At 42.0% G+C, this 20,924-nt stretch overlaps 1 protein-coding gene across 1 annotated transcript; it reads right to left on the bottom strand.

Moving 5' to 3' along the window:
- Window positions 1-393: 393 nt before the first annotated feature.
- Window positions 394-11,856, bottom strand: GALR1 (galanin receptor 1; the record flags this gene model as incomplete). Its single annotated transcript, XM_082316580.1, has 3 exons — window positions 394-711; window positions 4,056-4,121; window positions 11,152-11,856. The coding sequence occupies 3 exons, from the start codon at window positions 11,854-11,856 to the stop codon at window positions 394-396; spliced, it is 1,089 nt and encodes a 362-aa protein (XP_082172706.1).
- Between the last annotated feature and the right edge of the window lie 9,068 nt (window positions 11,857-20,924).

Here is a 20,924-nt window from a genome sequence, read left to right as displayed (position 1 = left end):
TTATTATCTGTAAGACAGAAAATTTAGCCATCTCTTCACTTTGATGGAGTAAGATGTCAGAAAGTTACTTGTCCATATCAACATTTCCTTCTTGTATATTTGAACGTTTACACACCGTATACTTAGTGAGTAAGAATATGACCTCCAACATTTTTTTCTCAAGTATCTTTTAAAGGTCCCAGAGATTCATTTGACAAAGCTACCTAAGATGCAAAGGATCAGCCCAGTTTTCTTTCATACCAGTTTCACAAACTTTTGCTACAAACGCAACTTCAGTACATTAAATACCAATTAGCTTTATCAAGATAAACCCAGGATAAAGCTCATTGTGCTTTGTTTTCTAGGTGTTTAGTTCACACAAACGAAGACCAAACATACAGGACTTTTCAAAGTTCACACATGTGTACAGTTGGTAGATGGCGGTGTATCTATCCGACTTTTATTTTCCTTAGCGTCATTCAGAGGTGACTCGTTACCTATCTGGCATTTGAAGACTTGTTTGTAGGCCTTCCTAAAATTTTCAGAGAGAAATGCGTATATAATCGGGTTCACAGAAGAATTGCTGTAAGCCAGGCAGTGTGCAGTTACTCTGAAGAGGAAGGAGGCTTGAGTCAGTGGGAAAACTCCAAATTCAGCCCAGAGATGAATCACGTGATGCGGCAGCCAGGAGATGCCAAAAACCACTACCACCACCAACACAGTCTGTGCTGTCTGAGACAGGGAAAGGAAAACACAGATGTCTGATGAGCAGTTGAAGAATCAACTTTAAAACCACTTCAAAACCATTACTTGGGGGAAAAAAAGGTACACCGAGAGGGAACACACTTTGGAATATTTCTTAGCGATTTTACTCCATTACCTATATGGGCTTTATTTTGCATAGTGAACTACCGCGAGGAGAACCTTAGCCTTGAAAACACCACAGTAAAAGGCAAATGTACAACTTTGCTCAAAGGTGAAGAATAATGTTCCTGATTCCCTACACAAAAGCCTAGGCTTTTCTGAGGTGGACATAAGCTTGATGTAAAATAATGATAACATGGGTCTTTGGGAAATTTCATCCAGATATAATGATCTATATTTTAGTACACTACACAAGGATTTCTGATCAAAATTTCAGGAGAGGTCTACTACACATGAAGGCAGCTAGTAGAAGATCTTAGAGCAGTCAGACGAACACTTCGCTCAAGTGTCTATGAAAGGAGCAGGGTCTTTTTTGAAAGTCTCTAAACATAAAATTTCCACAGAGAGAGTCATACAATATTCTGGGATACAACTAGGGAAAAAAAGAGAAAAGTAAGGAGCTTGAAATTTCTGGTGATTGCACATTGTCAAAACCAATCTGGAAATTAAAGCTTACCACCCAACACCGAATTCAGAAAAATGGAAAACAAAATATCCTCAGTGCTGTCTCCTGACTCCACTTTCGTTATTTATGATAAGAAGGGCCATCAAGTTCATTAGATCCATCCAGACAGCTACAGTATCAGTCAGTACAGACCTCTCAGGTGCCGAAAGTATTCTGCCAGGGCACAGTAGAGTTTGAATGTCACTGTTTTCTTTAGCTTTCCCTTACTTCAGAAACTGCAGTTAGTGCTTGCAGTTGCTCAACTAATTAATATCTACTCCTCTAACAAGTACCTCTTTCAACTAAATCACTCTCCCAATAAAAGCGTAATATTAATTCCAAAGCATATTATATTATGGACCATTATAATTACTATATTAACACTTTACAACATAATTTTTCAGATAACTTAGGCTCTTCTTCACAGGCAAAACTAATCCAGTGGCCACAAAGTGATAAATACTGCAGCACAGAGAATATCTAGACTTTTTGCTAGTTTATTGAATTTGGTCTATACTTCTTGAATTGATTAATGCTCGGTAATAATTTAGACTGACCTACCTAATCACAGCATAACTTACAGAAACTTACAGAAAAAAAGGTTTGATTTCTGTGGCAACAGGCCAAAATAACTTATGACACATACTGTTGGTTAGCAAAATCTCACAATAGAAGCCAAAGGACATCATATCTGTAGCAAATACAATTTGTTTAGTCTCCAGGATTCATCTGTTTTCACAAGCCATTCCTCTACTTAGCCCTGTGGAGTTTAAGTCAGTTGCCACTAACAAACAGCCACACAAAAGTCTTCTCTTTCTGGTCTCATCAGGAGAATATTTGCTAACAAGGAAGTATAAATTAAAAGCAGGCCATTCTCTGATCCCTTCAACATCTTAATATTCCAACTGAAAACAGATTGCCTGGATACCACATGCACCATTACTTCAAAAGAGGCATATTACTTCAGTTTGTTCAAAATTCTAAAAAAAATTACATGAGGAAAATCACTGACTTTCAATTGACTGTATAGGTGCACCTGAAAGCAGAGGTTGACCATATGTCTCTTGTAACTACTTTAAGTAAAATATTTCATATCTGCAGAATAAGTAATTTTGCATTAGGAAACCTCGCAACATCTGGTTTATCCCATTATTCCTCCTAAGCCTAACTTCAGAGCTTACCGTTCCAAAATTATCACTATGCCTTGCACCCAAGGTAACACTAAAGGGCAGCTTTTATTTACCTAATGGGAGCTTGCTTAGGGTTTCTCATTAGCAAATAAAAACCACCTGAAATACATGATGTTAATATCAATGCTTTGTAACCAAAAAGCATGAAAAATAGCATTTAGGCACATTCATATTTTTCATTAACTTTTTTCCACACATATAGCAAATTAATTTTAAGATTCTGCTACTGAAATTTTCATAAAGGTTTGAATAAAGCTAGAAATTTATAATTAAGCCTGAAATGCATTCTTAACAAAACAGTAGAAGGAAAAGAAGAAAGATACAGTAACCAGAGAGAGACAGCACACTAGTGAAAACAGAGTTGCTTTGAAAAAGGTGAGTTAGACCTCAGGATCAGAAACTTAGTTTCTAAGGCAAAAAAAATGTTTTGGGCTGTTTTATTTTTGGGGTTTTTTTTTGGTTTTGTTTTTGTTTTTTTTTCTTTTTGTTCTTTGATTACCAAACCCTGATACGTCCAAGCAGTCTTGGGCATATCTGTAACGCTTTTCCCTGAAGCTATGAAAGCTGGTTCCTAGCCAGATCTGATTTTCACTTGCAATTTTTAAGAGTTAGCGTTTAGAGGAAATGCACATATATTTCCAGTTTGAGAATAAATTAGGTAAGAGTAGAGATGGTAATGTACAGAACACCTTTGAGAACTACACTTTTGGCCTTGACAACATTAAGTGCAAAAGTATATATGTTAAGCATTTTACGGAATCGGGGCCACAATGCTTTTAATTCTAGGAATTAAAATCTATTGACTAGGATATTTTTCAAAAAAATAGAGAATGCATAAATAATAGATTACTTATTCCCTGTTGAGCCCATGTATATCTCATTTACATTGCAGACAGTCTGCATGCCCATATGGTAACAGTGATCAGATCAAATGAAGAGCTCTAGCCTAAGGGGTTTTTCTGACTCCACATTCATAAACTGAGAAGTTAGTCAAATGATTACTGTGGTCAAATCTGCTCAAAAATCAGAACCATATTATATTAACTGACAAATTCAAAATATAAACACATCTTTCAAATATTGTTCTAAATCGCAAAGCTTATATTCTGCTTTAAAGACCTTTCATGATTCTACTTGTAACCAGTGTATCACTTAAGTCTTGAATGTAAGAGGAAAAAAAAAAAAAAAGTTTACAAGTTAGGGAAAAATACCTGTGAGGCAAAAAAACCCCATTTAATATTAGACATGGGTTGTCTCTCCATGTCTAAATTTCAGATGCTCTGAAGTTCAAAATATGGGGATCTCAGGTAATGGCTTGATGCACTGCAACGGAAAACTCGGATCAGAAAAGATTCCAATCCTGCTAAGTTGAGAGAGACACTGAATACGTCATTAAATACTTCATTTCAATTCCTTCTCTCCATTACATCTTTGGCAACAAGCAATATAATACCAAATTAGCTTAGCCATAAAACTAAAATATAAACAAATAGATATTGGTAATGAAAGCAATCTACCTTTTTCTTGGATGCTTCTGACTTCTTTGACATGTTTCTCAACTTTTTATGCAGATGATTAAGAACCTGAAAAGATTAATTTGCATCTTGTATTTCACCATTTTCTAAAATTCAAATCCATATATTTTAGAGTATGCTCTCCAGTACTGCATGAGTCGCTTACAAACATCGCAGATCCAATTTACACATTTCAAAAGTGCACAGTATAAAACCCAAAGGAATTACATATCTGCATCTGTGTCAATCAACAAATATGAAGCCAACCACAAATGAATTCTTATATAAAAATTCAGATGTATTACATAACAAACGCATATTACAAATGAACAAGGCAACAAATGGAAACCTATCATGCACCTAGAATTAGCAATCATTCTTCTTCCATAAAAATGTCAATGCTTGTTAATTTAGAATGACCTTTACTGCATGTAACATAAAAAGTGTATGTTTTGAGTCAGAGCTTTTCTGAGTCACCTTCATAATTTGCTTTCTTCAGATGGATGTTTAGTTAATATAATCAGGATGATGGCGCTATTTGATCTTCAAAAGAAGCCTAGGCTTTCAAAAATAATTTATACTAAACTGTATCTCACATGAGGCATGACCTTTATCAACAATTTGATGATACTTGTCATGTACCTTTCACAAGTAATTTTTAAAAATATGTCTCAAAAAGGCTCATCATCCAAGAGCAGCATCCAAATTTTAACATAATGATTTACATATAAGACTTTGGATAGTGGATGCAGAGAGATGCCCTACTTTATCTGCAGTCATTATTAACTGAATCTAATATATTCATGGGGCATGACTTGTAGGCGTGGGGGGCAAGGAATATGCTCTTCAGCTGAATGTGTTTAACAAGTTGTAAACCATACAGAATTAAAAAGAGGAGATGCTTAATTAAACTCGAGGGTTTAATTAAAATATGGTAAGAGGAATTTTTTAGAGTGAGTGTCAGAATGTAGAGCTCAGTTAGATGATGATGATGTTAGGTTGCACTGTATATAGCTCTAAGATGAACTGAGAACAATTTAATAGGTAAGATCATCCAGAATTAAAAGGATTTTTTTTTTTTTAAGGAATATAACACTAAATTTTAGGGCTTATAAGGAGACTTCTTGAGGTGGGGAAAAGGGTATAAATTCAAATTCTGTTATACTATTTGGGGACGTTTTCTCTGTTTTCTTTGGGATGCATGGATAACCACTACCAGGACAGACACCAGACAGGATGACCCATAGACTTGATCCCACTCTGACATGGGACTCTTAGAAACATAAATAATTAATTAAAAGAAATAAGATGATATTTGTGAATAACCATAGCTCATCAGAGGATTCCACTTTTTAAGTATCTACTCTTAGCTACCAGTGAACCACAACAATAAACATAAAAATTACTTGTAACCACTTAACATTGGAAGCACGGTTCAGTTGTGCTTATCTGTGCACTAACATGTTTGTGCATGATAGACAGCCCTGCATGCCCTCCCTATTCTGAAACACTAGCCAGGTCGCTACCAAGGCTAACCTGAGCTCAGGAAAGGCAGGAGAAAAATAAATGTGTTTTCTCTGAGAAGGTCTGGTTTTGGCTTCAGCCCTTCTTCCTTCTCCAGGATGACGCAACTAGAAGGAAAGGACAAAAGAGTCCCTGAGGTCTAGCAGAAAACCAGGGAGACGATTCGCTGGCTCACACACTCTTTATGAGTGTGAAAAATGTGAAAAATATAAAAACAAAAAAACCGTAAAAACAAAAAAAGAGCATGGGAGAAATACAGTGAAGTTCACTTCCCATCACTGCTGCTTCACCTATTGTACCCCCTGCACGTAACTTAAAATGATGGGCTGTTTCTACTGGACCTTTGCAAATCCCATCACCTGCCACCCAATGACTGTACTGTACTGATTTTCCCTCACAGCCCAAAACTAAAGTCAGATAAACTCCTCCCAGAAATCAGGACTGCAAAATCTTCTTGTAAAGTTACAAACATTTTTTTCCTTTGTTCTGAAACTTTTAGCACAAATTTTTGCATTGCATCTCTCTCCAGTCCAATGAAAGATGCAGTAGACAAAGCTGTTAAATTGGATACTGGGAGCAGGGGGAGGTGTTGAAGATTTAGATGATAACCTTTCGATGAATCCTTCTCAACTTCCCCTCTTTCAGATTATACACATATTTCATAAAATAAATCTCTGCAGTGAAAACATGCTGGCTCTATGTGGTAGTGTACCAGATGGTATGCAAACCAGCAGCAAGAGAAATAGGCAGAATTTAATTACCTATCAACAGCAGTGGAACAGCACTCAGAGACCTATACAGAACACTGTGGAGGGATATTAAAAGCCATGTTTATGCAAAAACACTACAAGGCAAATCAAAGACACCTCTCCTCACTGCCCTGTTCAAATTATCACTTCTCTGGGCCACTGAATAATCAATTGTTCCTCTTACAGCCACTGTCACTTCACCTGAATGAATAATAGTTCTCCATGTGCCTCTCATTTTGACTCGGGTTTCTCTAAGGAGTGTCTTTCAAAATATCCACTAATAAATTTACACATGCATTTTTAACTCACAGAATGAAATACTCAACTTGCTAAAAAATAGGTCACAACCTTTTCCAATAAGATGGTACATTTATAAAAAATTCAGCTCTGTGGAAAAATTAACTCTTTACATGAAACTTTTCTAACTCCAGCTTTCATGTACCCATTGATCAGAGAGCGTATTTGGGTCTCGGGGAAGGAATAGCTTTCCTTTTTTTGTGGAGATGAGGGTGGGATGCTGTGGGAAGAAAGTTATGCTTTTGTGAAAGAGGGTGTAAGGAGACTTGTAGGATCACAGAAGTATTAGAAGGTCCAGGCTGGTCCAGACTGTACTACCACAACTACCACTGATGGCATTTGGGAGGCCCTGGATTTTGCCTACAGACTATCCATTTCTTAATTTTTTCTTCTGCAGTTGTTTCAGGGACTACCTCCAGATGGTTTGAGGGTCCAGGCTGAGGGACTATGACCAAATCAAATTGAAAAAGGGATTTTTCCAATAAGGGAGAGAGTAAAAAATTGCTTAAGCTATCTGTGCCTATTCGTTTATGTCTACCAAACAACACGAAAGTTTGACATCTACACTTGTTGCAAAGCATATTTTCCTGTGTGGCTGCATATAACCATTCCACTGACTACACCTTCAGTATCAGACACTGAAAATCATGCAGCAGGAAAGCCTGCCCAAGGTCGTTACCTAATACGAATGAACTGCTTGTTTAACAGAGCCATCATGCGAGCACTACATTCTGAACCATATTCTATAGTATGAACCCGATTTAAATTTGAGTGCCATTGCCTGCAATCCATTTTTTAAAGTAATGCTGCTACTTCTATTGTCACAACAGATACTTCACCCTCTTTCGTTTAATACTGTGTCGGTAAAGTATCATACCCTTTATTTTTTCTTTTCAGTGTAGTTTAATAAAGTTTTCCCTCGCCGCTCAGCAAAATTTAAGATATAATATCTTAAGCCAAGAACCATATAAGCTTGGATTTTATGTCAAGGCTCCTGCTTTTTATGCCTTACTTTTAACCAAGTCTATAAATCATACATGTCTTCCATGAATTCAGAATGTTCAGAATGATAGATAATAATGGAAACATTCTTAAGGCAAGAAACATTTTTTTAAAAAAATGCTTTTAACATTATACATCTATAAAAGGAAAAGTTTGCTGATGATTTTACGTGTCCAACCTAAAGGTCTGATTGAAGGAGGTCTGACTTTCAAGGACTGAAGCCTCATAATTGGGTACTCAAAAGCAGAGGCACCCAAAATCAGTTGACACATTGCACTACCCCGGCAGATGTCAACTGTTAGAAGCTCACTGGGAATCATTTATCACTTTGCCCTTTAAGAACGCATTAGTGAGCAAACGTTGTAGCAATGTTACAAAACACATACAAAAAGTCAGTTATAAAAAAAAAAAATACTGTAAGTAATATGATAAGCAATAAAAACCTAAGAATACAGGCTGTCTAGAAGTATGCAGCACTGTAACTCAACTAATAACTATATATTCACGGCTCCTCTGGCTGCAGTAGTAAGCTCCTTTCAAGAGTAGTTCTGTGATTCAACAAAAGCTGGTTTCCTATGGATTTGTGATTTCTTAACGGTGTCTTCCCAAAAAGACGTGTCTCCTCCATAAGCAGAAGCTACAAAAGACCTCTTCCCCCATGGCTTGCCTGATGTTTAACAGCTGAGTGCAAACTGACTCCCTAAAGGAGAGAGAAGATGGAGACTCTCCACCTTCTTCATTGACTCCTGTTTTCACAAAACTAGGGAAATATCATTCCTTCTGATATTTTCACTCCTCTATCAAATTTGGTGGAAACTGGCTGAAAGTTATTTGTGGGAGAGAGGAAATGGGTAGCTGTACGCACAGGGGACAGAGCACGATCTCATAAATCTCTGCCTTAAGAGCACATCACGTGAGATTTCCAGTTCTGATTTTGTTGTTTCCAAATACCTAGCACTATTTCAGCACTTCCGTAGGTTGTAACAGTCTTGCTGTCCACTGGGGAAAATACACATCTCCCCTAACGTAATTTAAGAGAGAGTGAGAGAGAGAAAGAACACGCTATTAGGGTGCCTAAAAAATGAGACTTTCAAAACCGAAAGTTCCAATTGCAATTTGCTTATAAGAGAAACAGAACTGCCTTAAAGGAGTCTGGAAAAGGCAATATATTCAAATAGAGAAATGAGTCTCCTTTGTCTTAATTTACTGTATCAGAAGATTGTGTTATTTAGCTGTTCCACGGTTCATGAAAACCAGCAAAGTCCATAACAAACTACTGCATTTATTTTTATAATATTTCTGAGGCTACTACACAGCAGCGATCCTCTAACCCTGTGTGCATTCAGAAGCCAAAACACTTGTTGTACTTCATAGGGCTCTAGTGACATCAATAAAAGCTTGCAGTGACCACTCTGCCGGAGACCTGTGGGAGTAGCAACGGCTTTGATGAATCCAAAACTTCAGCTCTGATTTTCAACTCCTGTCATCCTTAATTTCTCCTCACTCTGCCCCACGTGCCAAAATATTGCAGTTGGAGATTTGCCAGTGGCTTCTAATGAGGGCAGGAATGAGCCTTGATGCTGCAGGGAACAAATACCTCGAATAGCCTTGTACAAGTCACGGCATTTTTCAGCTTCATTGACACTGATGGGAATGCCACGTATCTCCTAGGTGTCTCCTAGAACTCGTCCCTTCAGGTTGAGTCCTCCAGCCTGACACCATGGCAAGCAGGATCGTACATACAGGCTCAAAATACATCACCAAGCAAGAGTGAGATCCCAACCTTGGCAATAATTTAAGCACGAGATTTTAGTTGTAACTTGGAGTGGCCTTGGTCTTATTAACTTGTTCTGGGCATGCATTTCACATAGAGCTGTTTTGTTGTTTGCAAGTTTGTTTTTTTTTTTTAAACGACATATTCATACTAATATTGAGATACCTGCTTCTGTAGTGGTGTTTTGTAACAACATGGTGTGTTATATTTACTATGCTTATATTTTGTTTAAGCATATTTCCTCCCCCCCCCCCCCCCCCCTACTATGCAGGACTGTTATAATTTTGAAAGACTTGTTTTCAATCTTCTGTCATATAATTAGGCTTTGAAGGCTGGTACTTTATACTGAAACTGAAGATGCTTTGGCTTTGAAAAACACAAGTAAGAATTCTTAATAGCCAAAAAGCTCCCTCTGCACACATTTGGTAACAGTCTCCCTGAAATATGTAATGTTTTCTTAAAACTCTGATGATCTATGGCTACAGCAAGTTTCATCCCTCTCACAGCTCAGTCATATTCACCACTGTAGATGAAATACCAGTGTATTTGCCCAGGGAAAACAGAATTCAGTTTATATATGAAAACATGTATTTCTTCTCCATTTGCCAGGTCGGACTTGTTTCATTACAGGCAGTAATTTAGAAATTTTGTCCTTCGAGTTCTGCATAACTCAGTTTTAGCAGAGTTGGATGCCATTCTATCCTTAATTGGCACATCACAATTAAGCTGATGTAATACATATAAAACTGAACAGAATATAAAATTATCTGTTCGAATTGAATACATCAATTACATCTGTTTAACTTGTCAGTTAAAGAACTGACTTCTCGACACTTAGGCAGTCCTTATTTGCAAGAGCAGACCTATCCGCTTGAAGGTAAATTACCACCTAAAGACAAATCCTGCTACTGAAGGTCGCTGGCACAGCAACAGGAGGATCTCTGCCTAACTCGGCAGGCAGCAGCCGGTGCTCCAGACCCCATCCAGCAGCAGGCGGTGGACCCTATGCTGAAGGCTGCAATTAATATTCACAGAAAAATGCGACAATTTGCTTGAGCAGAAAAGTCCTGAAGTACCATTATTCAGGCACCCTTACTTATTGCTTTTTCCTACCCGGGTCCTCCTGTGCTGCTGCCTAGCACCACCTGCCCTTGCTGAAGTCGGAGGTAAATCTCCCCTCTGCTTCCACTGGGCAAGAGAGAGCTCACGAGGACCAGGCAGCATGATGCACCTTTTGCTCTTAACGTGTTAGCTAGATCAGACCAAACTGGTGGATTTGTGTCATTTTTAAGTGCACTGCATTTTAAAGAACTGCAATTGCTTCGTCTGAAGCCTGAACAACTTGTTGCTTTGTTGTACTTTGAGTTAAACTCCTCATACAGCACTGCAGGAAAATAGGAGAGTTGTGTTGACAGAGAAAGCAGCAGAGCACTGGGGCTTCTCAGCACTTTGCAACAAGGAAATCTGGCAGAGGGGACCCCAGTAATTGCCAGAACAAACCCCCCTCCCCACCCCGTGCAATCCCTGCCCCGACCTGTCTGTGCCACACACACACACGTGTCCCCCCCGGTCATCCCTTGCGTGTAAAACCTGCCCTCTCCCTTTGTAGCACCAACTCACCCCTGCCCCACTGCCTCCCAACAGCGCCATGTCCCTCCACGTGCCCAGGGATGTCCCCACAGCTCAAGGACACCCGCCACCATTGTCCCCCTGTGCCTTTTACATACCCTTCACCACACCCGCTTTGCCCCACCTTGGCATAGCAGAAGGAGATGAGCAGCAGCGGGAGCAGGTAGCCAAAGACAAACGTGCAAACCACGTAGACCTTCTTGTGGCGTCGGTTGGGCCAGTGCTCCCAGCAAAAGGTCTGGTTGCTGGCCTCGCGGTGGAAGAGGCGCTGGTGGTGAGCCACCGGTGAGGCCATGGCGAAGGAGAGCGCCCAGATGAGCCCCACGCCCAGCAGCGCGTTGCGGGAAACGCGCAAGGCCGAGGAGCGTCGGGAGTGCACGATGGCCACGTAGCGGTCCACCGACATGGCCGAGAGCGTGAAGATGCTCACCAGCATGGAGACGGTGAAGAAGTAGTGGATGAACTTGCAGATGAAGGCGCCCAGCACCCAGGTGGGGAGCATGTAGACCGTGGACTGGAAAGGGATGCAGAAAAGCAGGTAGGCCAGGTCGGCGATGCTCAGGTTGAGGATGAAGATGTTGGTGGTGCTGCGGCGCTTGCCTGGCTTGCTCCTCGCCAGCACCGTGATCACCAGCGAGTTGCCCAGCACCCCCAGGACGAAGATCAAGCCGAAGACGATCAAGGTGATGAAGTTGTCGATGCCGATGCCGAAGAGAGGCTTCCCCTCCGCCTCCGGCAGCCCGGAGAGGTTGAACTCCCCGCGGGGCGGCTCTGCCCCAGCTCGGGACCGGTTGAGGGGCTCCGCCGCCGCCGGCTCCCCCGCCTCCATCCTCCCCCTCGCACGCCGGGCAAAGTTTCCGCGGGCGGCAAGCGGAGCCGCCGCTCCCCGGCACCGCGGCGAGCCGGGGGCGGCCGCCCCCCGCCAGCGCCGGGCGGCGGCGGCGAGGGAAGGAGGGAGGGAGGGAGGGAAAGCAACGGCAGCGCCGGCCGCCCCCCGGCAGGCAGCGCCCTCCGCCCGGCTGCCGGCTGCCCGCCGCCCCCGCCGCCGCCGGGGGAGGCGCCCGGCCGCGCCCGCGCAACCCTGGCTGCGCCCGGGCCCGCCCCGCGCCGCCCGCCCGCTGCGGCGGAGGCTGCGCTCCCCGGGGGTGTCGCCTTGGGGAAAAGAGGCCCGAGGGATTTCCCCCCACCCCCTTTTCCCTCCTTCTGCAGTTGCCTCCGGCGGGGCCCCGGGGCGGCAGCCGGAGCGCGGGGCAGTCCGCGGGCAGGGAGCGGAGCGGAGCCCACCGGTCCCGGTCCCGGTCCCGGTCCCCACCTCAGGAAACTTTGTGCTTTTTGCCTTCGCTGCTAAGGAGGCTCGGAAGCCGCCCCTCCCAGCGCGGCCGGAGCGGCGCTAGGCAGGTCCAGCTTGGCTTAAATGAACTCTCTCGGAAAGACAAGACATAATGAAGCGCCTGCGTAAACCCACCTCAACAGGTAGCCGGCAGCGAGTTAGTCCGGACTAAACACCGCCTATGCTCGCTGTTGCCACCTCGTTCACGGGTTTTCATTAATCATCCCGTAATACGCAGTAGCTCACTGGACAAAAGGTGGCAGACGTTGTTATCCTTCCAAAAAGAAAGGAGAAGAAAGTCTGGCCGCTTTTCGTGCCCAAATCACGAAGCCCGTGATTCAAAACTGCGCGGCTGCCCGACCCCCTCCCCGCGGAGGGCGGGCGGGCTGGGAGCCGGGCCGCCGCGGCCGTCCTCAAAGCGGCCTTTCAGCCGTCCCCGAAGTGGGCGAAATATAAAACTTCTTCCAGAATACGGATGCGAGTTCATGTAAACATTCCCACAGGCACATCCACCTTGCGAATGAAGTAGATTTGCCTGAGGGTTCTTAAAGCATTTGTTTTCAAAGCGCCGGTCAGCGAGCTCCAGCTGAGGCGCCCGTATTTTCTCTCTCTTCTCCAGGGACCCTGGCTGCTGGCTGTGGCAGACCCCCCGGAGCGGGGTGAAGGCAGGGGCTGGGGAGGGCCGCGTCCCTCGGGCAGCGCCCCGCCGCCTCCGGGGCGCGGCGCCGCGCCGCAGCCGGTTGCCGGCGGGCGCAGCAGGGGCGAAGGGAGCCGCTCCCCCCTGCTGATGGGCGCCGGGGGCTTCTGCTCGCCTGCGTCGCAGCCCGCAATCTAAACGGGTTTTTTCTACCTCTCCTTTTCCTACTTCTATTGAGGCATCTCAGCAGCTGCCCGTCAGCTGACTGCAGGGCTATTGACTGCCGTAGATTTTAATTAAACTTACCTACGGTCTGGTCCATCATGTCCAAAGCAACACGTAACGGGAGAGCACAATTCAGTTTTTATAGATCTGAGAAACTTTTATTTGGATTGAACTGTTTTCTATGTCCGTTGTAACTCAGTTTAGAAGTTACAAACGTATTAAGCAAAAGTAAACAAGTAAAGATTCCTAAAAGGCTTGTGGGGGTTTTTCTTACGCGCGTACCTTATCATTTTGTTGATGTGTTTGATCACCGTGCAAGCCTACTAGTCTCTATTTCTGTAGGGGATTTGAGAATGGACATTGTGAAACATTTCTAGAACGTATCAGATATTGCAGAGTTTTTGGAAGTGCTCTGAATATATTGTGAAAATGAATGGAAGTCTATAGATTTCCTTAGTGTTGCTGATACCTGTGTTTGCCGCTATGAATTCCTCCATATGGTGAGATACAAGGAATAGTTTTGAATACCACTGTTGTTTTGCTTTTGAATCATGTCTCGTTGCCAGACACCACTCTTTTCTAGGAGGTCGGGAGTGCAACCCTAGCCTTGCTGAAGTTAATGCTAGCATTGCATTGATCGCAACTCTCCATCTGAAACGCTGCGTTAGACCTCATTGCTCACGCTTCTGTTTTCTTAAGAAATATCTTTTGAACAGTATAGCCTGAAAGGTGACCAAAGAATACTAGACTGTTTTACAGAAAAGTAAGGAGGAAAAGCGGGTACAGAAACAAAATCAGTTTTAAGGGAAAGCAACCTGAAAATCGCATTAGTGATCTGGAGGAGAGTGTTGCCTCTATTAGTTTCCTTAGATGTTTAATTGACAGGTTTGCAGTTCAAGCTTTCCTTTTCTGTTATGTATATATTGTAAAGTATATAGTTCTTATAAGACTGCCCCTGAGCATTAGGGGGGAAAAAAAACAGAGAACACAACTATATTGTAGCTTTTCTGTCAGACCTACAGGCTTCAGCTTTTACATCAGTGAAGGAAAGTTCCCATGTTGACAGCACTCATGATTTCTGTTAAGATTGCCGTAAACAAACAGGTGTTGACATTTTAATCCACTGTTCTTGTTATCTAGACTGAGCAAGGTTTTCATGCCATAGAAAGTTCCAATGGAAAAAATCGTGGGTTTTGTATGGTTTCAATAGTAAAAATATTTGACTTGCATTGGTACATTTTTGTTTCAGGCAAGAGAAATCATTTAACAGTCCAACAAACTGATTTAAAATATTCATTACTACTAAAGTCTTTGTTACTATGTAATATACGTATAATAAACATGTAACTGGGCAGTGTCCCTGTACTCTTCCCAAGATAGCAGGGACTGGTATCTTGGGAAGAGTACAGGGCCACTGCCTGGTTGTGTAAGGATGGGATCAGGAAGGCCAAGGCTCAGCTGGAGCTGAACCTGGTGAGGGATGCAAAGAATAATAAGGGCTTCTACAAGTACGTCAACCAGAAAAGGAAGGTTAAAGAAAGCATACCCCCTCTGATGAGCAAAACTGGCAAGCTGGTAACAACAGATGAGGAGAAGGCTGAGGTACTCAACAACTTTTTTGCCTCAGTCTTCACTGGCAACCTCTCTCCTCACACCTCCCGAGTCAACGGGCCATTTGACAGGGATCATGGGGGCAAAGGTCCTCCCACTGTAAGAGAAGATCAGGTTCACGACCACCTGAGGAACTTGAACGTACATAAGTCTACGGGTCCCGATGAGATGCATCCCAGAGTCAGTTGTTTCAGTTTCATGTTTCATGTTTCATGTTTCAGTAAAATCCTGTATAAATTCTTTTGGTTTGTTTTGTTTTTTCCCCTGTAGTGAAGATGAAGCTGGAGTTGAGATTCAAGCCTCTAAACTGCACCCCAGTGTCAGTACAGAGAAAGAATTTAAAGTGTATCTATATTAAAGCATACGAGTAGCCGTGAAAATTTTATAAATCTTTTGACAGCTCAGCCCATAGCTGATTGACCAGTTTTCTTCGCTGCAAAAAGATTCTCCAGATTTGGTCATGTTTTATTTATAAAACACAAGGCTGAAAATAGGCTTATTTTGAAGAGTGACTCTTTCTATTTATTTGTGGAACAAGATCAGGCACAATAGTCACATCAACCGTACCCCATTATTTTTCTTTATGACAAGTTCCTGGAGTAGCAATTTACATTTTAAAGGCAGATGTGGACTTTAAATATCATTCAAAAGCTAAATAAAGCAGCTCATGATTCATAACCCACCTTTGATTCACCTTCTATAAAGTTACTAGTATGGAAAAGTCAAGTATCTGTAAGTATTAACTCCCCTTCTATATCTATTATTGGGAATAATAGATATGGAGTGGAGAGGTGTCACTAATAAACTGAAGTTTATTGCTCCTTGCTGACATTTAGAAAGAAGTAAACATCTGCCTCTACTCATTTGAGAGCCATTGCCATTCCATCACAGAGTTTGTGCTGATTTTTTTTTCTCTTAGTTCTCTATTCCAGTTCTTAAAAATCAGTTCTAAAATAGCCTTTAAAATGCAGGCAATCAAAGGCAGAGGACTAAATTTGAAGACATAGTTTCCAAAATCCCATCCATATTTTGTATTACAATTTAGTGCTTTAAATTAGTATTCTAAACGTACAACTTAAAAATTATATATGAAAACATGTACCCATACTTTATTCAATGCCCAGCAATTTTCTCTGTAAAAATGACAAAAGCTGATCACCATGGTCTAGCAACATGCTTTTGCTTTATAGTTATTGAAAAGGGTTGCTTGTTCCACTTTCCTAGATTTGTGACAATTACCCCATGGGATGCTTTTTAATATTGGCTGCAGAAGCAACTTGCCTGTGCATAAGAACACAGTTGTGCTTTATTTAAAACAGAGAGCATCAATACCTGTTTTTTCTTGACATAACAGAATCAAGAGTATTTTGATGAACGCTTGTAATGCAATATAGCACAATAGAGCAAGTCTTATAAAACTCAGGAGAGTGCAGCAGGCATCCAGGTCATGGGCACAGCGTCTGCAGAAGTCGCTTAAATGGACGCTTTTAGTCTACCTTCAAGCAGCTTCATAAAATGGGCATCTGACTGGTTTGAGGTAGTAGGGCAAGAATAGAAGGGGTTAAGTTCTCTAAAATGAACTTCATCTTTCAATGTAGGAAAAATAGAAATACAAGCTAGAGAAGATACCTCAGCCACATGGGAAACATCAAAGTTATCTGTGCTGAAAGAGATCACAGTGGAAAGAAGTAACCGGGAAAGCACGACTGCTGCTGAAGCAGGTGGGTACTGCTGGTAAAGCAACCAGAGTTTGCAGGTTGCTTTGTCTGGGGTCAGCTCCAGGCACAGGCCAAGAAGGTGGTTGCCAAAGGCAGCGAACAGGCTGATGTAAGTAAAAAGGCCAGGGCCCCACTGCCTAGCCCTGGAGACCTTGGTCACCGGGGCAGTTCTTTGGGCAAAGAGAGAAAATGGTTGGGTAGGAGGACAGCAGCCAGCGGAGAGCAGATGGGGCACCCTTCCCAGCGGTGGCTGCTGCCACTGCCATCCCCTCCATCCTGACAGCAGCAGGAGCAGCAGCCTTGGCTTTCTCAGGCTCTCTGTAGCCACTCAGAAAGGGCTTGTGTGTCAGCAACAGCCTGGCCTTGGCTTGACCCCAGTCTTCCCTGTTCAAGGGAAGCAAAACCTAATTTGTCCACATTGCTGAGGGGGCGGGAGATGGCTCCAAATACAACTATGCAAGAAAAAATTATGACGGGATTGCCATTTTTCTGCAGGTATCATGTCCAAAAAGTGTGTAAATCATGTGATTTTGATGGCTCTTGGAATATTGAAAATTTGTTATATGGATGCCTATATAAGCAGAGATTTACAGTTTCTAGGAAAATGGTACAACTGTACTTCTATAGCTGCACAAAGGCCTTGTGCAGATATGGTAAAGAAAAATGGGCTTTTTGTAGACAAAAACTGCTAGTTCACCATCTCTGTTAATTTTATATGGCAGACTGTCATCATATAAATTGTGAGGCAAGAAGAGAAAACACTGAAGTGGATTTAATAGTCTCTATTAGAATTACCAACAGATCCTAACTGTTGGAAACAAAACATGTTTCCTATCTTCTAGTTAAATAGACTGACAAAATTAATTTCAGTTACAAAGTTCTGGGGATGACTAGAAGGTTGTTTTCTTTTACAGGCTTGTACGCTGCCCATCACCTTACTAGTGTTATGATTTTGGCTGTACCAGAATTTGAGGAAAGGACATTAAAATATAGAGATCAAAACGACAATTTCAACACAGAGAAATCATTCTATAGTTGCCATAGATCTTAACGTCTTGCAGAAGCCAGTTTTCAGTGCTGCTGTCAGCTCTCTGGGTTTTGGTGAATCCTTTTTCCTGCTCTCATCATTTTTCTGATAGAGCAGAGACTGGTTTTACTTTCAGGTAATTAATGAAACTTTTTTATTGCAGTGGATGGAGGCAGCCTAAGCTTGATTTTGTTTCAGCCAGACTTTTCCTCTTTATTGATTTTGGTAACTACCTGTGCTGGTGCTTATTGATTCAGGCACAGCTGTATGGTGTTTTAATTTGCTCTGGGAGAGGGCTTTGTTCAGAGTCTGGATCATTACACTGATTCTATTTTTCATTGTTCTGAGAGTTCATGGGAGATGTTATTACTCAGAGTTTATTTGAAGTTTACTGAAAATATAGGTGAGGTTTTCTTCCCTTCCCTCGTCTCCCAAGACTCGCTGGGTAGAATCATAGAATCGTTACGGTTGGAAAAGACCCTTAAGATCATTGAGTCCAACCGTTAACCTAACACCGCCAAGTCCAACACTAAACCATGTCCTCAAGCACCATGTCTACCCGTCTTTTAAATACCTCCAGGGATGGAGACTCAACCACTTCCCTGGGCAGCCTGTTCCAGTGACTCAGCACTCAGCCTTGTTGAATCTCATACAGCTGGCCCTGGCCCAACGATCCAGCCTGTCCAGGTCCCTCTGTAGGGCCTTCCTACCCTCCAGCAGATCGACACTCCCACCCAACTTGGTGTCATCTGCAAACTTACTGAGGGTGCACTCAATCCCCTCATCCAGATCATCAATGAAGATGTTGAACAGGACCAGCCCCAACACTGAGCCCTGGGGAACACCACTCGTGACCGGCTGCCAACTGGATTTGACTCCATTCACCACCACTCTCTGGGCTCGGCCGTCCAGCCAGTTTTTAACCCAGCGCAGAGTGCACCCATCCAAGCTGTGAGCAGCCAGCTTCTCCAGGGGAATGCTGTGGGAGACTGTGTCAAAGGCCTTACTAAAGTCCGAGGAGACAACATCCACAGCCTTCCCCTCATCCACCATGCGGGTCACCTTGTCATAGAAGGAGATCAGGTTGGTGAAGCAGTACCTCCCTTTCATATACCCAAGCTGGCTGAGCCTGATTCCCCGGTTGTCCTGTACATGCCGCGTAATGGCACTCAAGATGATCTGCTCCATAACCTGCCCCGGCACCGAGGTCAGGCTGACAGGCCTGTAGTTCCCCGGATCCTCCTTCCGATCCTTCTTGTAGATGGGTGTCACATTTGCTAACTTCCAGTCATCTGGGACCTCCCCAGTTGACCAGGACTGCTGATAAATGACAGAAAGTGGCTTGGCCAGGTCCTCTGTCAGCCCCCTCAGTATCCTCGGGTGGATCCCGTCTGGCCCCATGGACTTGTGGGCATTCAGGTGGAGGAGCAGGTTGGTGACTGTCGGGTCGGGTACACACGGAGCACCATGAAAGAGGGTTCTGCTGGAGGAGTTCCTAATCTAACTGCCCTGCATCTCAGAAGGCGAACAGAAATCAGAAAGAAGAACGATTAATTATGTATAACCAATCTTTATAAATACCTATTTATCCTTAAAAAGCGCCACTGAGAGAAACCCCACCACCTTTTGTAGACGCTATGTTTTAGTGCTCAGCTATCATTTACAATCAGAAAGCTGTTTGCAATTGTTAACTTACATTTCTAGTGCAGCAATTTAAGCATGCTCCTTTCTGATCTGTGGATATGGAAAATAGTGTATTCTCTTTCCTTTTGCAGACACTTTTTAATATTTGAAGACTCACAGGCCTTGCTGGAGGCAGTTCAGATTCACAGGCGTCCACCTGGTGGAGGGACTTGAGGAAAAAGGTTGATCCAAAATACAAAGATTGCCTATGCTTGTCCTCCTGGAAGGAAAATAGCAATGCGTCTTCATGTACAATGATCATTTTTAGTGAATTCAGAGGATTATCCAAGCTGTGCTAAAGAAGCATTGAAAGTAGATGCAATGGTGGAGTATGCGTATTGTGTGTCTTTAGGTGTCCCACTTTTCCTTTCAGTCCTTTGTGTCACCAGCCCTAACATGGAGCAAGAGAAGCTGTGGCTGCTTTCGGTCATCAAAACCCCTCATGACATTATTTTTGAGGTGTTTTACACCGGGCGCTCATGACCTGTGAAAATCAACATGCAACTGGGGTGGTTTCATATTTAATTTATCACACTGATAAACTCTCTGTATCTGTCAGAAGAGAAATTATTCCTGTATTTTCTTTGGTATTTTTAATATACTGATTTTCTTTTGAGTTTTTGTTTGGTTTTGTCATGAAAAAGAAGACAAAGTAACTCATTTTAGGTTGGCTAGCCTCTTACTAGTCCTTTTCTTTTTCTCCTTTTAAAAACATTCTGGAAGCCAGCCTTTGAAACTTCTATTTTTGAATAAAAAATAAATTTTTTGAGTGCTAATTGTGCTCAGCTTCCACTGATTTCCCACTAAGTAAGTGTCCAGGAACACTTAAGTCAATCACAGCATCAGGTCAGTAGATTATAGAGTTTGCATAACTTTGTGAATCTATTTTTTTAGCAATATTTGACCCTTAGGTTCACTGAGGTTAAAATCTATCATTGATATAATTTGGCTCAGCTGAATCCCTGTCAGTTTGTATCAGTTTTGTATCTATCTGAGTCTTGACTTTTTATAAAAAAGTCATTTATTAAAGAAAACCCCATCCTATATTTACATATTCATTTAAGAATTTAATATGATAATATTGGTTAAAATGCAAGCTTTTTTAATTTTTTTATGGTAACCAGTGTTTGATTTTTTTTAAAAAGAGAAACTAAAACACTGAAAGAAAGGGAAAGTATGGATACAGAAACTAAGGAGTAAAAACAGTTTTCAACAGTCTTATTTCTCATATTGCTTTTTGTACATTTCTATTTAAAGACTTTTAAAAGAAAAAATATGCAAAAGATGCATACTGAGTGAATCCATAGCTCCTTTTATCTTTATGAGAACATGCTGATGTTCATTAAACTGTTTCAGTCGTGAAAGGCTGACTTTATTAATGAAATACGCCCTTTTGCTATTATTACCAAAAATATCATGTAGTAGTTGAGACCACTATCTATCAGTTGCATCTATCAGTTGATTTCTGGTGATAAAATTAACTCTTCTGAATGTTCAATGTAGAAAAAATAAATAATAGATAAAACATATTTCTTCTGAGATGCAGAGAACCCAGAGTAGTATTGTTTAAATCTTCAGCAGAGCTTATCCAAATTGATACTAATGAAACTAAAATACTTCAGGGACTTGGTTTCATGAGATTACTGCATTTTTCCTGTTATTTTAT

Source organism: Platalea leucorodia (genome assembly GCF_965183815.1).
Source record: "Platalea leucorodia genome assembly, chromosome: 1".
NCBI classification, from domain to species: Eukaryota; Metazoa; Chordata; class Aves; order Pelecaniformes; family Threskiornithidae; genus Platalea; species Platalea leucorodia.
Note: the sequence above shows the minus strand (reverse complement) of the source record. Positions and strands in the feature narration are given on the sequence as shown.